Source organism: Bubalus bubalis, chromosome 8 (genome assembly GCF_019923935.1).
Source record: "Bubalus bubalis isolate 160015118507 breed Murrah chromosome 8, NDDB_SH_1, whole genome shotgun sequence".
NCBI classification, from domain to species: Eukaryota; Metazoa; Chordata; class Mammalia; order Artiodactyla; family Bovidae; genus Bubalus; species Bubalus bubalis.
In genome coordinates, this window is record NC_059164.1 from 113,594,337 (window position 1) to 113,609,295 (window position 14,959).

A 14,959-nucleotide genomic window follows, 5' to 3' on the forward strand; every position below is an offset into this window, starting at 1 on the left:
GCTCCTGGAGCCCTGCCGCAGGAACGCCGGGCCTCTTTCTGAGCTCCCAGCCCCGCCTGGCAGCACTGACAGTCCTGTGCGGAGCCGCCCCTCACCGGCGCGGGAGCAGACTCTACAAGGCTTATCGTGGGGATGCAAGGATGAGCAGAGGTCAGACCCGGAGACCTTCAAGAGGCAGATTTCAGCCAGGCTCTGCCTGCGGGTGGACTTCACATCAACCCAAAAGACAAACCCAGGTAAGGGCCCGGAGAAGAAAGGACTTCTTCATGTTCCTGAACACAGAAAGGAGATGGATGGGGTGGAGTCCACCCTGGAGCCAGGGGCTAGGGGACTGACAACCGGGGGCGGGCTCTGTGTCGGGGAGAAGAGGCCCCCCCGGGAAGGCTTCCCCCAGGGAAGCACTGATGGTTTAAGCATCGGGCCCACGAGATGGCACCAGAGTCAGATGCAACACGACCAAGCGTTGGGGAGGTCAGATCTCGAAATGGTGACTGTGGGGACAGAGGGGGCCACTGGGAGAAGAATAAAAAGGTTTAGAGAAGAATGAAGGAGGGGAGATAGAGACAGATGGATGAATAAGAAGCCCCCCCACCTCCCAATGTTGACGCTAGGTGACTGAATGATAGTATCTAGGACACAGAGGAGGATGAGGAACGACTCAGCTTCCTAAACGAGGAAGGTGAGCCTCTGGCTTTCACAGTTGAAAGCAGAACATCCTGGTCTGTCTCAGGTGGTTTTGAGGTGGAGCCTGAGCCCAGAAGAGGTGGGGCCTCCCTGCTGTCTGCCGGCACAACCCCTCGCGGCTCTAGCTGCGGTCATCAGCGTGGATATGCTCGGCTGACATGGGGGTCTATTATGAAGCGGGGGCACTTGGCCCCAGCACGATGGGAAGGTGTGGATAGTGTATAAGGTATAAACACGTGTAAGACAGAGTCGCTACCTCTGAAAACGACCTAACAAGAACCTCAGATACCCCGACAACAGCGCTTTCCGGCCCTGGCATGGCGGACACTTTGGGGTGTCCTGTGCGTTGTGTTTGGTAGCATCCTCGGCCTCTGCCCACGCCACACCAGTCGAACCAGCCCACCCTTTCCCCAGCCCAGAGATGTAACGTCCCCGGGGGAGGAAAGTCACTCCCAGCTGAGAGGCCATGCCCTCGGCGGAATCAGAACACAACGTGAAAAGTGCCGCTTGAGTAATTCCTGGGGGGGGCGCTGAAATGGGGACTCATCCACTCCAGGGGGACAACAGGGAGCTCACCATGGTGGAGCGGGTGCCTGAGGAGGGTTCTGGAAGACCACAGTGTCAACCGGCAAGGACCAAGGGCCTGAAGGAGAATGCCCATGGAGGACGAGGATTTGGATCTCCAAAGAAGAGCAGCCACGGTGGGAGGAGAGCAGCGGAGTCCGGGGGAGGAAGAGAGAGGAGGAACTAAGTGGACAGGTTGGCAGGAGAGGAGAAACAAGCGGGACCCCAATTGCCCGGCATCAGCAACACCCCGGCTGGCTCTGGGGACGGCTGGGAAGAAGCCGGCGACCCCTGCCTGAGAACAAAACTGGGCTTTAAAAAAAAGGCTATCTGGTACCTCCACTTGTGTAAATACAGTGGTTAATAGGAAAACAGCCACCGTGGCTCTCATCATCAGGAACAGTTCTTTCTATAACAGACATAAAAATGATAATTTAAAATTGCCATTTCCAGTTGGTGAAAAATCAGCCTGGAAAATGTTCCAGAGAAGCTACAAAATCGTTCACAGTCACAGGCCCCGTCTCACTGAAAAGAAGCATCCAGAAGAAATAAGATTTGATAGTAAAATCAGAGAAGGCAATGGCAACCCACTCCAGTACTCTTGCCTGGAAAATTCCATGGATGGAGGAGCCTGGAAGGCTGCAGTCCATGGGGTCGCTGAGAGTATGACACGATTGAGCGACTTCACTTTCACTTTTCACTTTCATGCACTAGAGAAGGCAATGGAAACCCACTCCAGTGTTCTTGCCTGGAGAATCCCAGGGATGGGGAGCCTGGTGGGCTGCCGTCTATGGGGTCGCACAGAGTCGGACACGACTGAAGTGACTTAGCAGCAGCAGTAAGACTGGAGGTCACCCCAGGTAGAATTAGTAGTTTAAGATGGATCAACAGACATTATCTGAAGATCCCTGGCACTAAAGACTGAGACCTATGGGACAGGATCAAGTGGTCTAACATACAAGGAATCCAAGTCCCAGAAGGAGAGGAGAGAAAGAATGAGATTAAAAAAAATTTTTTTTTGAAGACACAGCAGCCCCCCAAATAGGTAGAAAAGCAATTTAGAAGATCATGGAAACTCAACATACCCGGAACAGGATGAATACAAAGACACATTGCAGTCAACAGCTGAAATCCAAAGTTAAAGAGACAGCCTTGAGTCAGGAAGAACTGGTGCCTTACAAAGAGGAGACAAGCACAGCCATTTCCACTGACTTCTTATCAAAAGCACTGGGGGGCAAAGGACAACAAAACTACATCCTCAAAGAGGTAAAGAAAACAAACAACATCAGTTAACTAAATCTCTATAAAACAGCAAAGCTGTCCTTCCAAAATCAAGATTAAAAAAAAAAAGAGATGAAATAATGACACTGTTGGACAAACAAAAACTGAGATAATTTGTCACTGATGTGGACTACGCAAACGCTGGTGGGTGTTCTTCAAATGCAGTAAAAACAGATGGTGACTCAGATCCGCAGAAAAGAATAGAAAATGGTACCTATGTGGGTAAATATTAAAAAATGATTTTTTTCCCTTTTATTCATTTTCTTTAAAATAAAAATGTGAGGGGCAGATTAAATGCAAGTATACCTTCTACATAACACCAATACAAACTCTAAATGGACTGTGGTAAGTTAAAATTGCAACCACGACAACAAAAACTGTGCAAAAAGGTATGCCTGAAACAGTCACAGAGCTCTACTGGCCCCGATGCAGTAGGTGAGGCCACACTTAGTCTCCTGGTACAAATGACCAGAAATGGGAAAAAAATATGCGGAGCTGCTGTCAGACATGAGACAACAGGCGGCGCAGGTCGGTCGTCCCCGAGAGAAGGGAGGCAAACAGCTCTGTGACCGCCACGTCCTGCTTTAGAGGCATCGCGACCTTGACGCGGGCAGCTGACCCCCAGCAGAGCATGACGTCACACTGAGCTGAGGAGACAGAAACCAAAGTCTAGACAGAATGAGCCGAGTGGGACTTGCAGGACACACCACTAGACAAAGCAGGGGTGGGGATCCAGAAAAAGAGAAGGCTGCACAGAGCTCCTTGAGTTTCTGACTGAACGCCAAGCAGGCATGCACGGGATGATGCTATGTGAGCCCGGGCAGACGTACCCTGAAGCACATTTGCCTTCCGACCACAGGGTGGAAAGTCCTTGCCAAACAACCAGGGAAATCCATGGAGATCCCTGAAGTATACGTAGAGCTAAACCAGCCAGAGTAATGATTAACACTCTGACAAAGCTTAAAAGCAATCCTTGAAAGAAGCACGTCAAAAGATACTCAACACGATTAGCCATCAGGGAGATGCAACTCAAAATAACAACTGGGTATCAACTCACTCGCACCAGAATGGCTGTCATCCAAGAGAGACAGTCACAGGTGTCAGCGAGGGTGTGGAGAAAGTGGCACACTACACACCCCTGGTGGGAAGGTGCGATGCTGCAGCCTCTGTGGAAAATAGCTGAACACAGGTTACAGTGTGACCCAGAAATTCTGCTCCTAGGTCTATGCCCTTTTTTGGGCTCCAACATCACTGAAGATGGTGACTGTAGCCATGAAATTACAAGACACCTGCTCCTTGGAAGAAAAGTTATGACCAACCTAGACTGTATATTAAAAAGCAGAGATGTTACTTTGCCAACAAAGGTCTGTCTAGTCAAAGCTATGGTTTTTCCAGTGGTCATGTATGGATGTGAGAGTTGGACCATAAAGAAAGCTGAGCGCCAAAGAACTGATGCTTTTGAACTGTGGTGTTAGAGAAGACTCTTGAGAGTCCCTTGGACTGCAAGGAGATCCAACCAGTCAATCCTAAAGGAAATCAGTCCTGAATATTCATGGGAAGGACAGATGCTGAAGCGGAAACTCCAATACTTTGGCCACCTGATGGGAAGAACGGATTCATTGAAAAGGACCCTGATGCTGGGAAAGTGAAGGCAGGAGGAGAAGGGATGACAGAGAATAAGACAGTTAGATGGCATCACCGACTCGATGGACATGAGTTTGAGCAAGCTCTGGGGGTTGGTGATGGACAGGGAAGCATGGCATGCTGGAGTCCATAAGGCTGCAAAGAATCGGACATGACTGAGCGATTGAACTGAACTGAGATCTATACCCAAGGGAAATGAAAACAGATATCCACATAAAAACCTGTATGTGACTGTTCATAGCAGTGGTATTCATAATAGCTGAAAAGTGGAAACCATTTAAAGTCTATCAACTGATGAATGGATAAGTAAAATGTGATATAGCCATAAAATGGAATATTATTTGGCAACAAAACGAAATGCAGTACTGATATATGCTACAACATGGAGGAATCTTGAAAACACTATGTTATGTGAAAGAAGTCGGTCACAAAGGACCACATATTGTGTGTGTCCACACATATGAGGTGTCCAGTATAGGCTAATCTACAAAGTAGCTTAGTGGTTGCTTAGGTTTGGAGGTAATGGTGGACTGGTGGCATGTCACGCTAATAGGTGTGAGGTTTCTTTTTAGGGTAATGAGAATGTTCTACAATTGACTGTAGTGATGCCTGCACAGCCCTGTGATATACTAAAAAACCACTGGACGGCACACTCCAAATGGGCGAAATGTAAGAGACACAAATTATATCTCAACAAAATTGCTTTTAATGAAGGATCTTCAAGTAATTTAACTGCCTGCCCAAAGTCCAATACTCTTTAAAGGAAGACAAAACAGATATTCAACCACATGATGTTATAATTATAATATTCACAATATCATAATATATGATACATAATATTCAGCATTCATTAGGAATTATTAATTTGTAAGAAGCAGAAATGCGACCCATGATAGGAGAAAAACCAGTCACCAGAATCAGACCCAGAATAGAGATGATGGAAATAGATTCTGATACATATATATATCAGATATATAACAACTGACATAATATGTTCAAGGATTTAAAGGAAAATATAAACATTACAGGGAGAGAAATGGAAAATATAAAAAAGATCTAAATGGAATTCCTAGGACAGAAAACATACTATCTGAAAGGAAAAAAAAAAAAAAGTAGGTAAGATATTGTGGAGGAAAGGAACTGTGGAAATGAAGACACAGAAATAAAATATATCTGAAATGAAGCCGAGAGAGGAAATACTGGGGAAAATGCTACAAAACAAGAGAGTGTCAGGTGAGTAACTAGCATCCTAGAAAGTGGAGGAGCGGACAGAAAAATACTTGAAGAAATGGTGTCTAAGAGAATGGAGAAAAAGAATATGAGAATCGCAACAGCTGCAGAACGCATCTGACGCCATTCCACATGCGTTCTTGAGAAATACTTTTGGCAAACCTGGAAACGGAGCAACATCCTCCACGTGATGAAGGGCATCTATGAAAGCACTACAGCGGACACCAAAGCCACAGTGCGATGCTGAGTGCTCCCCTCCAGGAGGGCACACAAGGCAGTGAGGCCTGCCAGCTTCACGATGTCAGCGCCACACTGGAGGGCTCAGCCAACGAAAGCAAGCAAGAAGAACAACAAAACCCAAACACGCCGGTAGAATCACGAAAATCACAGTGTTAGATTAAGGCCACATGTGGGTTTCCAACTATGCTGTTATAAAACAGCGGGACTGCACCAGGGAGTTCTGTCACTAAAATTAGCCAGTAGAAATATGTCAAAAATGAATTTCTCCAACTTTAATTTTTACTTCGTTAAAACCACAGTGTCTGTATAGTCCTTGTTACAGCATTTCAGGGGTAACTGCAAGAAGCTGCATGAACATCCACAGGCCCGGAAGGTGAACCCTGTGTCAGGTCATCTACTGCGAGGCTTCACTGGGCGCAGCCATCCGGTCCAAAGACGTACGAGTGGCCTCCTTCATTTATGTGTCCAGGCAGATCTCAGTGCTATAGCATGCCCATAATGCCATTAAGAGCACAAATTTAGTGAAATTTACAGTAGGGGCTTCCCTGGTGACTCAGTGGGAAAGAATCTGCCTGCCAATGCAGGAGACTCAGGGTTCAATCCCTGGGTCGGGGATGGAAAAGGAAATGGCCACCTACTCCAGTATGCTTGCCTGGAAAATGCCGTGAACAGGGGAGCCTGGCGGGCTACAGTCCATGGGGTGACAAAAGATTTGGACACTACTGAGAACTAAACAAACAACAGACTAGCTAGGCAATAAGCGGGGGCTTCCCTGGTGGCTCAGACGTAAAGAACGAGCCCAGGGTTCTCTGATCCCAGGGTCAGGAAGATGCCCCAGAAGCGGGCATGGCAACCCACTCCAGTATTCTTGTCTGGAGAACTCCATGGACAGAGGAGCCTGGTGGGCTACACTCCATGGGATTGCAGAGTCAGACGTGACTGAAGTGACTTAGCACACATGCAATAAGTAAGTACACAGAATCCCACTAACCTGAGGATTTCTGAAAGCTGAATAAAAAGGCTATTTTTTAAAATGTTTCCTGAGACTACTTTCTTCAAGCTTCAAATATCAGACTAATTTACACTGAAGTTTCCTGCACATATATATATATATGAAAGTTGTTCAGTTGTGTCCAACTCTGCAACCCCAAGGACTGTACACTCCCTGGAATTCTCCAGGCCAGAATACTGGAGTGGGTAGCCTTTCCTTTCTCCAGGGGATCTTCCCAACCCAGGGATTGAACCCAGGTCTCCCGCAATGCAGGCGGAATTCTTTACCAGCTGAGCCACAAAGGAAACCCAAGAATACTGAAGTGGGTAGCCTTTCCCTTCTCCAGCAGATCTTCCTAAGCCAGGACTTGAACTGGGGTCTCCTGCATTGCAGGCGGATTCTTTACCAACTGAGCTATCTGGGAAGCCGTGTGTGTGTGTGTGTGTGTGTATTTGGAAATATCAACCACCAGCACTGACACACACATGAACAGTTAGTTCTATATACACATGCACAGACATACATAGTCCCACTTACTTGACGTAGGGATTTCTGCACTTACCATGGGTGATTTATAGTATCTATGTAGTATATTAATGAAATCTGTAATTGTTAGCATTCCTGGAAGAAAGAATTACATATTAAATATAAAACTATGAAAACACTCAAGGAAAATTTCAGGTGATAAGCCAACCTGAAATGTTTATTTACTAGAAAACCTTCTAAATTATACTATGACGATTACCAGCACAGCTTAATATATCATTTAAAACTATTAACCTGTTAATTATCTACCCCAAACTAAGATATACAAATTTAACTGAAGTTAAAGCCTAATAGTATTTAATGGAATTAATCACAATATTTGGCAATTCACTGAGAGAAAACTTTCTGAATGTTACAAAAACATCACGAAAGACTTGCATCTGCACACAAATAATTTCGGATACTTCAAGATCAAGTATACCATAAGCTCTAGAGACAGGACACTTTTGGTAGCATGTGGATGGTTTTCTGAGAATCCTTCTAAAAACAATGTCTTCCTCAGGCACAATTTATGAAGGGCCCACTGTGTGCCAGACACCAGGACTACAGCGTGAAGACAAGGACCGCTTCCCTGATGAAGCTGCAGCCCGAGGGGAGGCGGACACAGGGAGTCATTTCAAGATGATGCAGTGCCTGCTGAGAAGGGGCCACACCCACAGTCCACCGCGATTCCTAGGATGACATATTATGGAGCCTAGATACTGCGAGTCAGTGGTGTTTTTAATAGTGTAACAATGATTTAGCAAAGGCATCATCCATGTTTCCATCCTTTCATCTGCCGTGTCAGAAAGATGTTCACCCAGGAGGAAATGGGGGTGCCCTGCAGTTGCCGACCAACAGAGGGCAGGCCTCAGGCCGCGGGCCCCGCTTCCTGGGGCTCTCGGACCCGGAAAGGCCCAGAGGAAGCTTTGGAGCCAAAAAGGTGCTGGATGAAAAGAAACCAGCACCTGGTTTTGAATTTACTAGCAGCCCCACCTCACAGGATGTAAAAAGTAACGGTGTTTTTTAACTTGGTCATGTTTTTACGAGGCTGGATTCCAGCACCTCAGGTGTTCAGATTTCTCCCCAGGCCCACACTGCTTACCTACAAAACTTTGTTTTTTACTCTCCCACAGAGGTGCTGCTCGAACACCATTGGCGACTAAGGCAAAGAAGGCCTTTTTAACCTAAGACAAGAGAAACAACACACAGTTTTAGTCATACATGTGCAGGGGGAAAAGTACCTCCAACTATTAGGTTGGTGCAAAAGTAACTGCGGTTTTGCACTGTTGAAAGCTGCCGTGTGATATTGAAATCCATTCTTAAATGTGGTTATGTTATACATCATTTTAATGCGCCTTTCTTGCTTTATTTTTTTTGCTAATGACTAATTACTTGCTGTGTATTTCTATGTTTATTTTAGACTATGGAAATGATGTTAGACAAAAAGCCAATTTGAGCAATTTCTTGAATATTCGAGTTCAAAATAGGTTGTAAAGCAGCAGAGACAACTCAGGACATAAACATGACATCTGGCCCAGGCACTGCGAATGAACACACAGTGCAGTGGTTCAAGAAGTTCTGCAAAGGAGACGAGAGCCTGGAAGATGAGGAGCGCAGTGGCCGCCCGTCAGAAGGTGACAAGGACCAATTAGAGCAATCATCAAAGCTGATCCTCTTTCAACTACGCGAGAAGTTACCAAAGAACTCAATGCGACCATTCTGTGGTCATTCAGCATTTGACACAAACTGGAAAGGTGAAAAAGCTCCATAAGTGGGTGCCTCATGTGCTACCCAAAAATCAAAAAAATCGTCGTTCTGAAGTGTCATCTTCTCCTGTTCTACACAACAACAATGAACCATTTCTCGATTGGATTGTGATGTGCGACGAAAAGTGGATTGCATGTGACAACCGGCAGTGACCAGCTCAGTGACTAAACGGAGAAGCAGCTCCAAAGCACTTCCCAAAGCCAAAATTGCACCAAAAAGGTCATGGTCACTGTCTGGTGGTCTGCTGCCCGTCTGGTCCACTAAGCTTTCTGAATCCCGGAGAAACCATTACATCTGAGAAGCACGCTCAGCAAATCGATGCGAGGCACTGAAAGCTAAAAGGCCCACGGCTGGCACCGGTCAACAGAAAGGGCCCAATTCTTCTCCACAACGACGCCTGACTGATGTCGCACAACCAACGCCTCAAAAGTTGAAGGAATTGGGCTACAAAGTTTTGCCTCAAACCACATATTCACCTGACCTCTCGCCCACTGATTACTACTTCTTCAAGCGTCTTGACAACTTTTTGCAGGGAAAACGATTCTTCAATCAGCAGGAGGCAGAAAATGCTTTCCTGGAGTTTGTCAAATCCCAAAGCACGGGTTGTTATGCTACATGAATAAACTTCTCACTGGCAAAAATGTGTCGATTGTAATGGTTCCTATTTTGATTAATAAAGATGTGTTTGAGCTTAGTTATAATGATTTAAAATTCACGGACTGAAATGCTAATTATGTTTGCACCAACCTATTAAAATATTCAACCAACCTATTAAAATATTCAACCTAATCTTACCAGTTATCTTCAACATTGAGTTTTGTAATTTGATAAGTTAAAAATAACTGAATGTATTAATATAAGCAATATGCTTCTGTATTATATTGCAAGGTATACAGGGATTGGAGATTATTTTTTGAAACAAACAATGCAATTAACCTCAAAAATTTTTTTCTTGGATCTAAAGTGTCTCGACTACATACAGACTTCATATAATTAACATCACATAAAAGAATTAAACTTCAGAGTTTAATCCCTTTTATAGGTGGTTATTAATTCATTTGAAAACACTGAAGTTGTATCAAAGTATTTGAAATGAAAATCTGTTTTTCATTTGTTTAATAACAAAACATCAAGCACACCCCCTTCATTTCCCTGAGGGTGAGAAAGAGAAGGCATGAAGGACATAATATACACATATTTTTATATATTTTTGAGACGGAGACCTACCACCGTATGCCCGTCGTGGGTTGGGTCTTGTTCAGACTAGCTCACAAGCAGAATCTCTCTGAGCCCCCAGGACAAACACCCTCCCAGATACCATGGCAGGGAAAGAAGGTGGTGGAGGTGATGACTTACTAAGCTCAATGATGACAATGACCTCTAGAGAGCAAAGGGCATCTGGAAAATGGCACAATTTTACTGATTATCAAAGAAATGAAAGTTCAAGCAAATTAAAACTATCATTTATAGCAGCTAAATAGGCCAATATTTTTAAGTTACAACACCTAATACAGGTGTGGCCGTAAAACCCCCGGTGGCATCACGAATTGTTAGAATAGTTTCTGACCCACAGCTTGTATCAAGAATCACAAAAATACTGTTTGTGTACCGGTTTTTTCTCTGTCAAATTAGTTACACAAAAATTTCAGGAGTAGGATTTTTGAACCGACGATGTTCAGTGTGGCATTATTTCTACTACAGAAAACTGAAAAAAGATCTGTCTCCTGCAAACTTGTTAAATACTGGCATACCAATGAGAAAAAAAGTACCAAACAGTATAACTGTGAAGACTGTGTTAAAGTGGGGGGGAAAAAAAAAGGTTTATGGCAGTGAAAATGCAGACTATAAAATTATGCATTATAATTACATAAAACATGTATTTAAACAGAAAAGATCAAAGAGAAGCAAAAAAATGTAACTTCTATACTAAGGAGTTGAAGCAGTGAAAGTGTATATCTTAAAAAATTTTTAAATTCTGTGTTATAGCTATGTTTATAACCAAGAAAGAAAAAGGCTCTTTTTTCATCCACTATATTCCCAAACCCCTTGTTAACATAACAGCAAAAACAAATGGGAGGATTACAGGAACGGAAAGCTTCATGTCAGAGGAAGAGTAATGGGTTGGCACTGGTTTCTGCCTTTATTTACGGAACAAGAGTGACCGATGGAGGTGCCTGGCTCATCAGAACAGGAGCCGAAGGATGGCTGGAGCTGAGGGGGACTCTCGTTGGCCATTTCCCACACTTATCCTGGCCAAGCCTGGCACTGTCCTCAGTACAGTGGGGGCTCCATCAACCTGCTGGACAAACGGGCAAGGAACTGGGGAGAAGAGATGAGAAGAGCCAATCCAAGGGCATGAGGGTCAGGCGGGAACTGAACGGCATCTACAAACTGGGAAGATGGTTTTCGAACCACAGCTTGTATCAAGGATCACAAAACATTCCCAGTGTGTGGAACTAAACGGCATCCAGGGGTGGTGAGCGAGGGTGAATGGTCTGTTTCTACCTGGACCGTGGGAATCTGGGAATCCTTGATGGTGGGCCTAGAAAAGATCATCAAAGGATACTGGGGAAAGTCACGGACAAATAGATTCTGAAACACATTAAAATATCTGCTTAGCTTGTTTTTCTAACTGGCTGGAGTAGGCAGGGAGTTGGGGCACTTTTAAAACCACAAACTGCTCATTGTTTTCTCCAAAATAAGAGATTTAGCACAGAAAAACCAGTGTAAAAATCATTCATGAGGATCATGCATGTAAGCCTGAGTGACCACAGCCGTTACAGTTCTGGTTTGGCCATGGTGAAATAGCTGAAAACAACTACACGAGGTGGACAGACTGTATGCAAACCCTGATGGGAAGGCGCTAGCAGGCACCACACAGGCAGGATTCAAGGAGCTACAGTTACTGAGAGAAAAGACATGGACTGAGCTCCATAATCTTTCTGGAATTTTTTCAAAACATGTTTTTCCAATCATCTTCAAATCAGTGAACTTCAATAGAAAACTGTAATCGATCAAAAAGAGTCAAATAAAACGAGGGTAGGAAACAGACAAAGAAAACCACACCCAGCACATCACAGGTAAGATGCTAGAAATCAAAGGCAAAGAGAAAACTGAATTGACCGGAGGGAAAAAGGACATTCACTTTCAAAGAAGCAACAAGTGCACAGATGGGGACACCAACAGAAGGAGGGTCTGACTCTGAAGACTCTGAACACGGTGACCGTCCCTCCAGAAACAGAAAAACATCTTGCTTTGCCACAATAACTTCTCTGCCTGACCTGCTACCTACAAGCTATTAGGCATTAGTCGCTCAGTCATGTCTGATTCTTGCTACCCCATGGACTGTAGCCCGCCAGGCTTCTCTGTCCACGGGATTCTCCAGGCAAGAACACTGGAGTGGGTCGCCTATCCCTTCTCCAGGGGATCTTTCTGACCCAGGGACCAAACCCAGGTCTCCTGCATTGCAGGCAGATTCTTCACCAGCTGAACCACAAGGGAAGCCCATAAACTGTTAAATGACCCCTAAATGCTCGGAGGTTACCAAAGGGCTCTCAAGGGCTCTGCACACAAACCTAAAGAGATGCCCGCACAGCACCGACTCTCACACGCAGGGCGGACACTCAGGCTGGCACCTCAGATGGCGGGGCTGTGATGTGTGCTGACCTGAGGGTGCACTGCTGATGCCATGAGAGGGACAAACCCAGGGAAGCCACCATCCAGGGGCAAAGGGGACATTAGGGATTCGAGGTGAAAAGTGCCTTCACTTTTGCATGGGAAGCTAAGACAGCCAGTGAAGTGAAAGTCACTGTCGTGTCTGACTGTTTGCAACCCCATGGACTCTGCAGTCCATGGAATTCTCCAGGCCAGAATACTGGAGTGGATAGCCTTTCCCTTCTCCAGGGGATCTTCCCAACCCAGGGATCGAACCCAGGTCTCCCACACTGCAGGCTTTACCAGCTGAGCCACCAGGGAAGAGGGGAAACATAATACTGGAGTGGGTAGCCTATCCCTTCTCCAGCAGATCTTCCCAACTCAGGGATTGAACCCAGGTCTCCTGCATTCCAGGTGGACTCTTTACTAGCTGAGGTACCCGGGAAGCCAGACGCTGAGGAAAATGCTGGGAGTGAAGCAGAGGCATCTCCCACTGCCTTCAGGGGGGCGAAGCTGCAGGACCAACCAGGCTGACTTTGGCTTTTCCTTGGCTCAGGTCCTCCGCCCTCTCTGAGCCCCGACATTCTCAGCCACACAAGGGGCTAACAGACAACGTCTTCCTCACAAGTGCATGGGCTTTTTTTTTTTTTTTTGGCCATGCCACATGGCTTGCAGAATCTCAGTTCCCCCACCAGAGAATGAACCTGGACCTTCGGCAGTGAAAGCCTGGAGTCCTGACCACTAGGCCACCAGGGAGTTCCCAGAAGTGACTGCACGAACCAGACTTGCTCTGAAGATGTTCAGCAGTAAGAGTCAAAAAGGAACAAAGCTTTTAATTTTCCAGTCTCTGCAAACCAGACCAGAAGCAGAGAAAGATTTATCGTCTTAACTTCAGCCACACAGACTGTTGACATGTCGACACGTCATGGAGGGTGGGGGCCACAATTCGCCCCTCCAGAGACGGGACAGAAGCCCCTGGAGTGGACAGGACGTGCTCTCAGCCCGAGGGGGCTGCGTGTCGGTGTCGCCGGTCAGCAGCCCTGCCTGTCCCTCCTCTACTTGGCCGCAGCTTCTGCACCATCAGGAGACCTTCTAAACCTGCTTCCTTAGCATCACGTGTGCGGAGTCCTTTGAAACTGTACTTAGAAAACTTCACAACCACAGAAGGCGCAGGGTGTCACCAATTACCAAACAGAGACGGATAAAAGCGGACGGGCACAATCGAGTTCCAGTCTTCAGGGAAAAACGTCAGGGTCCCTGAGGACCTTTGAAAAATTTCTTTCTTTTCACCTGATGAGCAATTTACTTAAATGGATACCATTTAAAATTTTTGTATTTTAATAGGCGTGGGGGAGACAGTTAGGCGTCGGGGGGGTGGGGGGCGGGGGGGAAGAGTCAGGTGTGGAGAGAAGCCCAGGACTGGAGGCTCCAGATGCCAGGGGGAGGTGGGGGCGGGTCTGAAAACAAGCAGGGAGATTGTTTCAAATCAGATCATAACCGCATCAACCATCAAAGGACTTTTTTCCAGAGAAACTGCATCAGAAATAAAAGGCACAAAGATGAACACTTGGGTGCTTCCAATGGAAAAGACAGCTGGCCCGACTCCTGAGTGAGACCCACCAGGCGGTAGCCCTGCATGAACAGCGTGCTCCTCCAGCTGTGGGTGCTCTCTGTTTAACTGTGCACCACTCGGCACAGCCCTGAACACTGAAGCTGTGCAAATTCTAGACGGGTAAAGAAAACAGAACAAAAAGGGAACATAATAAGGATGCTAAAGAGCAGTTCAGGGGCCCACGATCTCCTGGCTGAAGTTCCAGAAGAAAGGAAAGAGCAGGAAGATGACCTCGGAAGAAATAGCACGATGAACACAGAACGAGTGCGGGTCAGGCCCGAAGGCCCACTGGGTGCCAGCTCACAAGAGGAAAACCTGCAACCAGGCACGAGGCACGGAATTCAGGAGCCCAGAGACACGGAGCAAACCTCAAAAGCATCAGAGGGGGAAAAGAAACCACACATCAAAGACGGAGATTAAAGAAGAAAAAACAAAACAGCTTTCTCTTCAGCAACACAGGCAGCTAGAAGTAGTGGAACAAAGGCTTGAACATTTGAAATACACATTATGGAATTCTGTACACAGTCTACAGATTGAGTGCAATCAATGTTGAACTTTTCAAGTAACTGCTTTCTCATGTATCTTTTCTTGGGAAGTGTACCAATGTTTGAATCCTCCTAACCGCAATATGACTCATTTGTAAAGACCCTGATGCTGGGAAAGGTTGAGGACAGGAGAAGGGGACGACAGAGGATGAGATGGTTGGATGGCATCACTGACTCAATGGACATGAGTTTGAGTAAACTCCAGGAGCTGGTGATGGA

At 46.0% G+C, this 14,959-nt stretch overlaps 1 protein-coding gene across 7 annotated transcripts in view; it reads right to left on the reverse strand.

The window, feature by feature from the left end:
* The window catches only part of PRKAG2 (protein kinase AMP-activated non-catalytic subunit gamma 2), a 309,902-nt gene that overhangs the window by 17,513 nt on the left and 277,430 nt on the right, over window positions 1-14,959 (reverse strand). For 5 of the 7 annotated variants that reach the window (XM_044947101.2, XM_025291865.3, XM_025291864.3 and 2 more), the window contains 2 exons: window positions 8,265-8,346; window positions 7,197-7,255 (listed from right to left, as the gene is read on the reverse strand). The exons of the other annotated variants lie outside the window; for them this stretch is intronic. In XM_044947101.2, coding sequence (XP_044803036.1) covers window positions 7,197-7,255; window positions 8,265-8,346 — 141 coding nt within the window. The remainder of the gene's footprint in view (window positions 1-7,196; window positions 7,256-8,264; window positions 8,347-14,959) is intronic. 7 annotated transcript variants of the gene reach the window in all.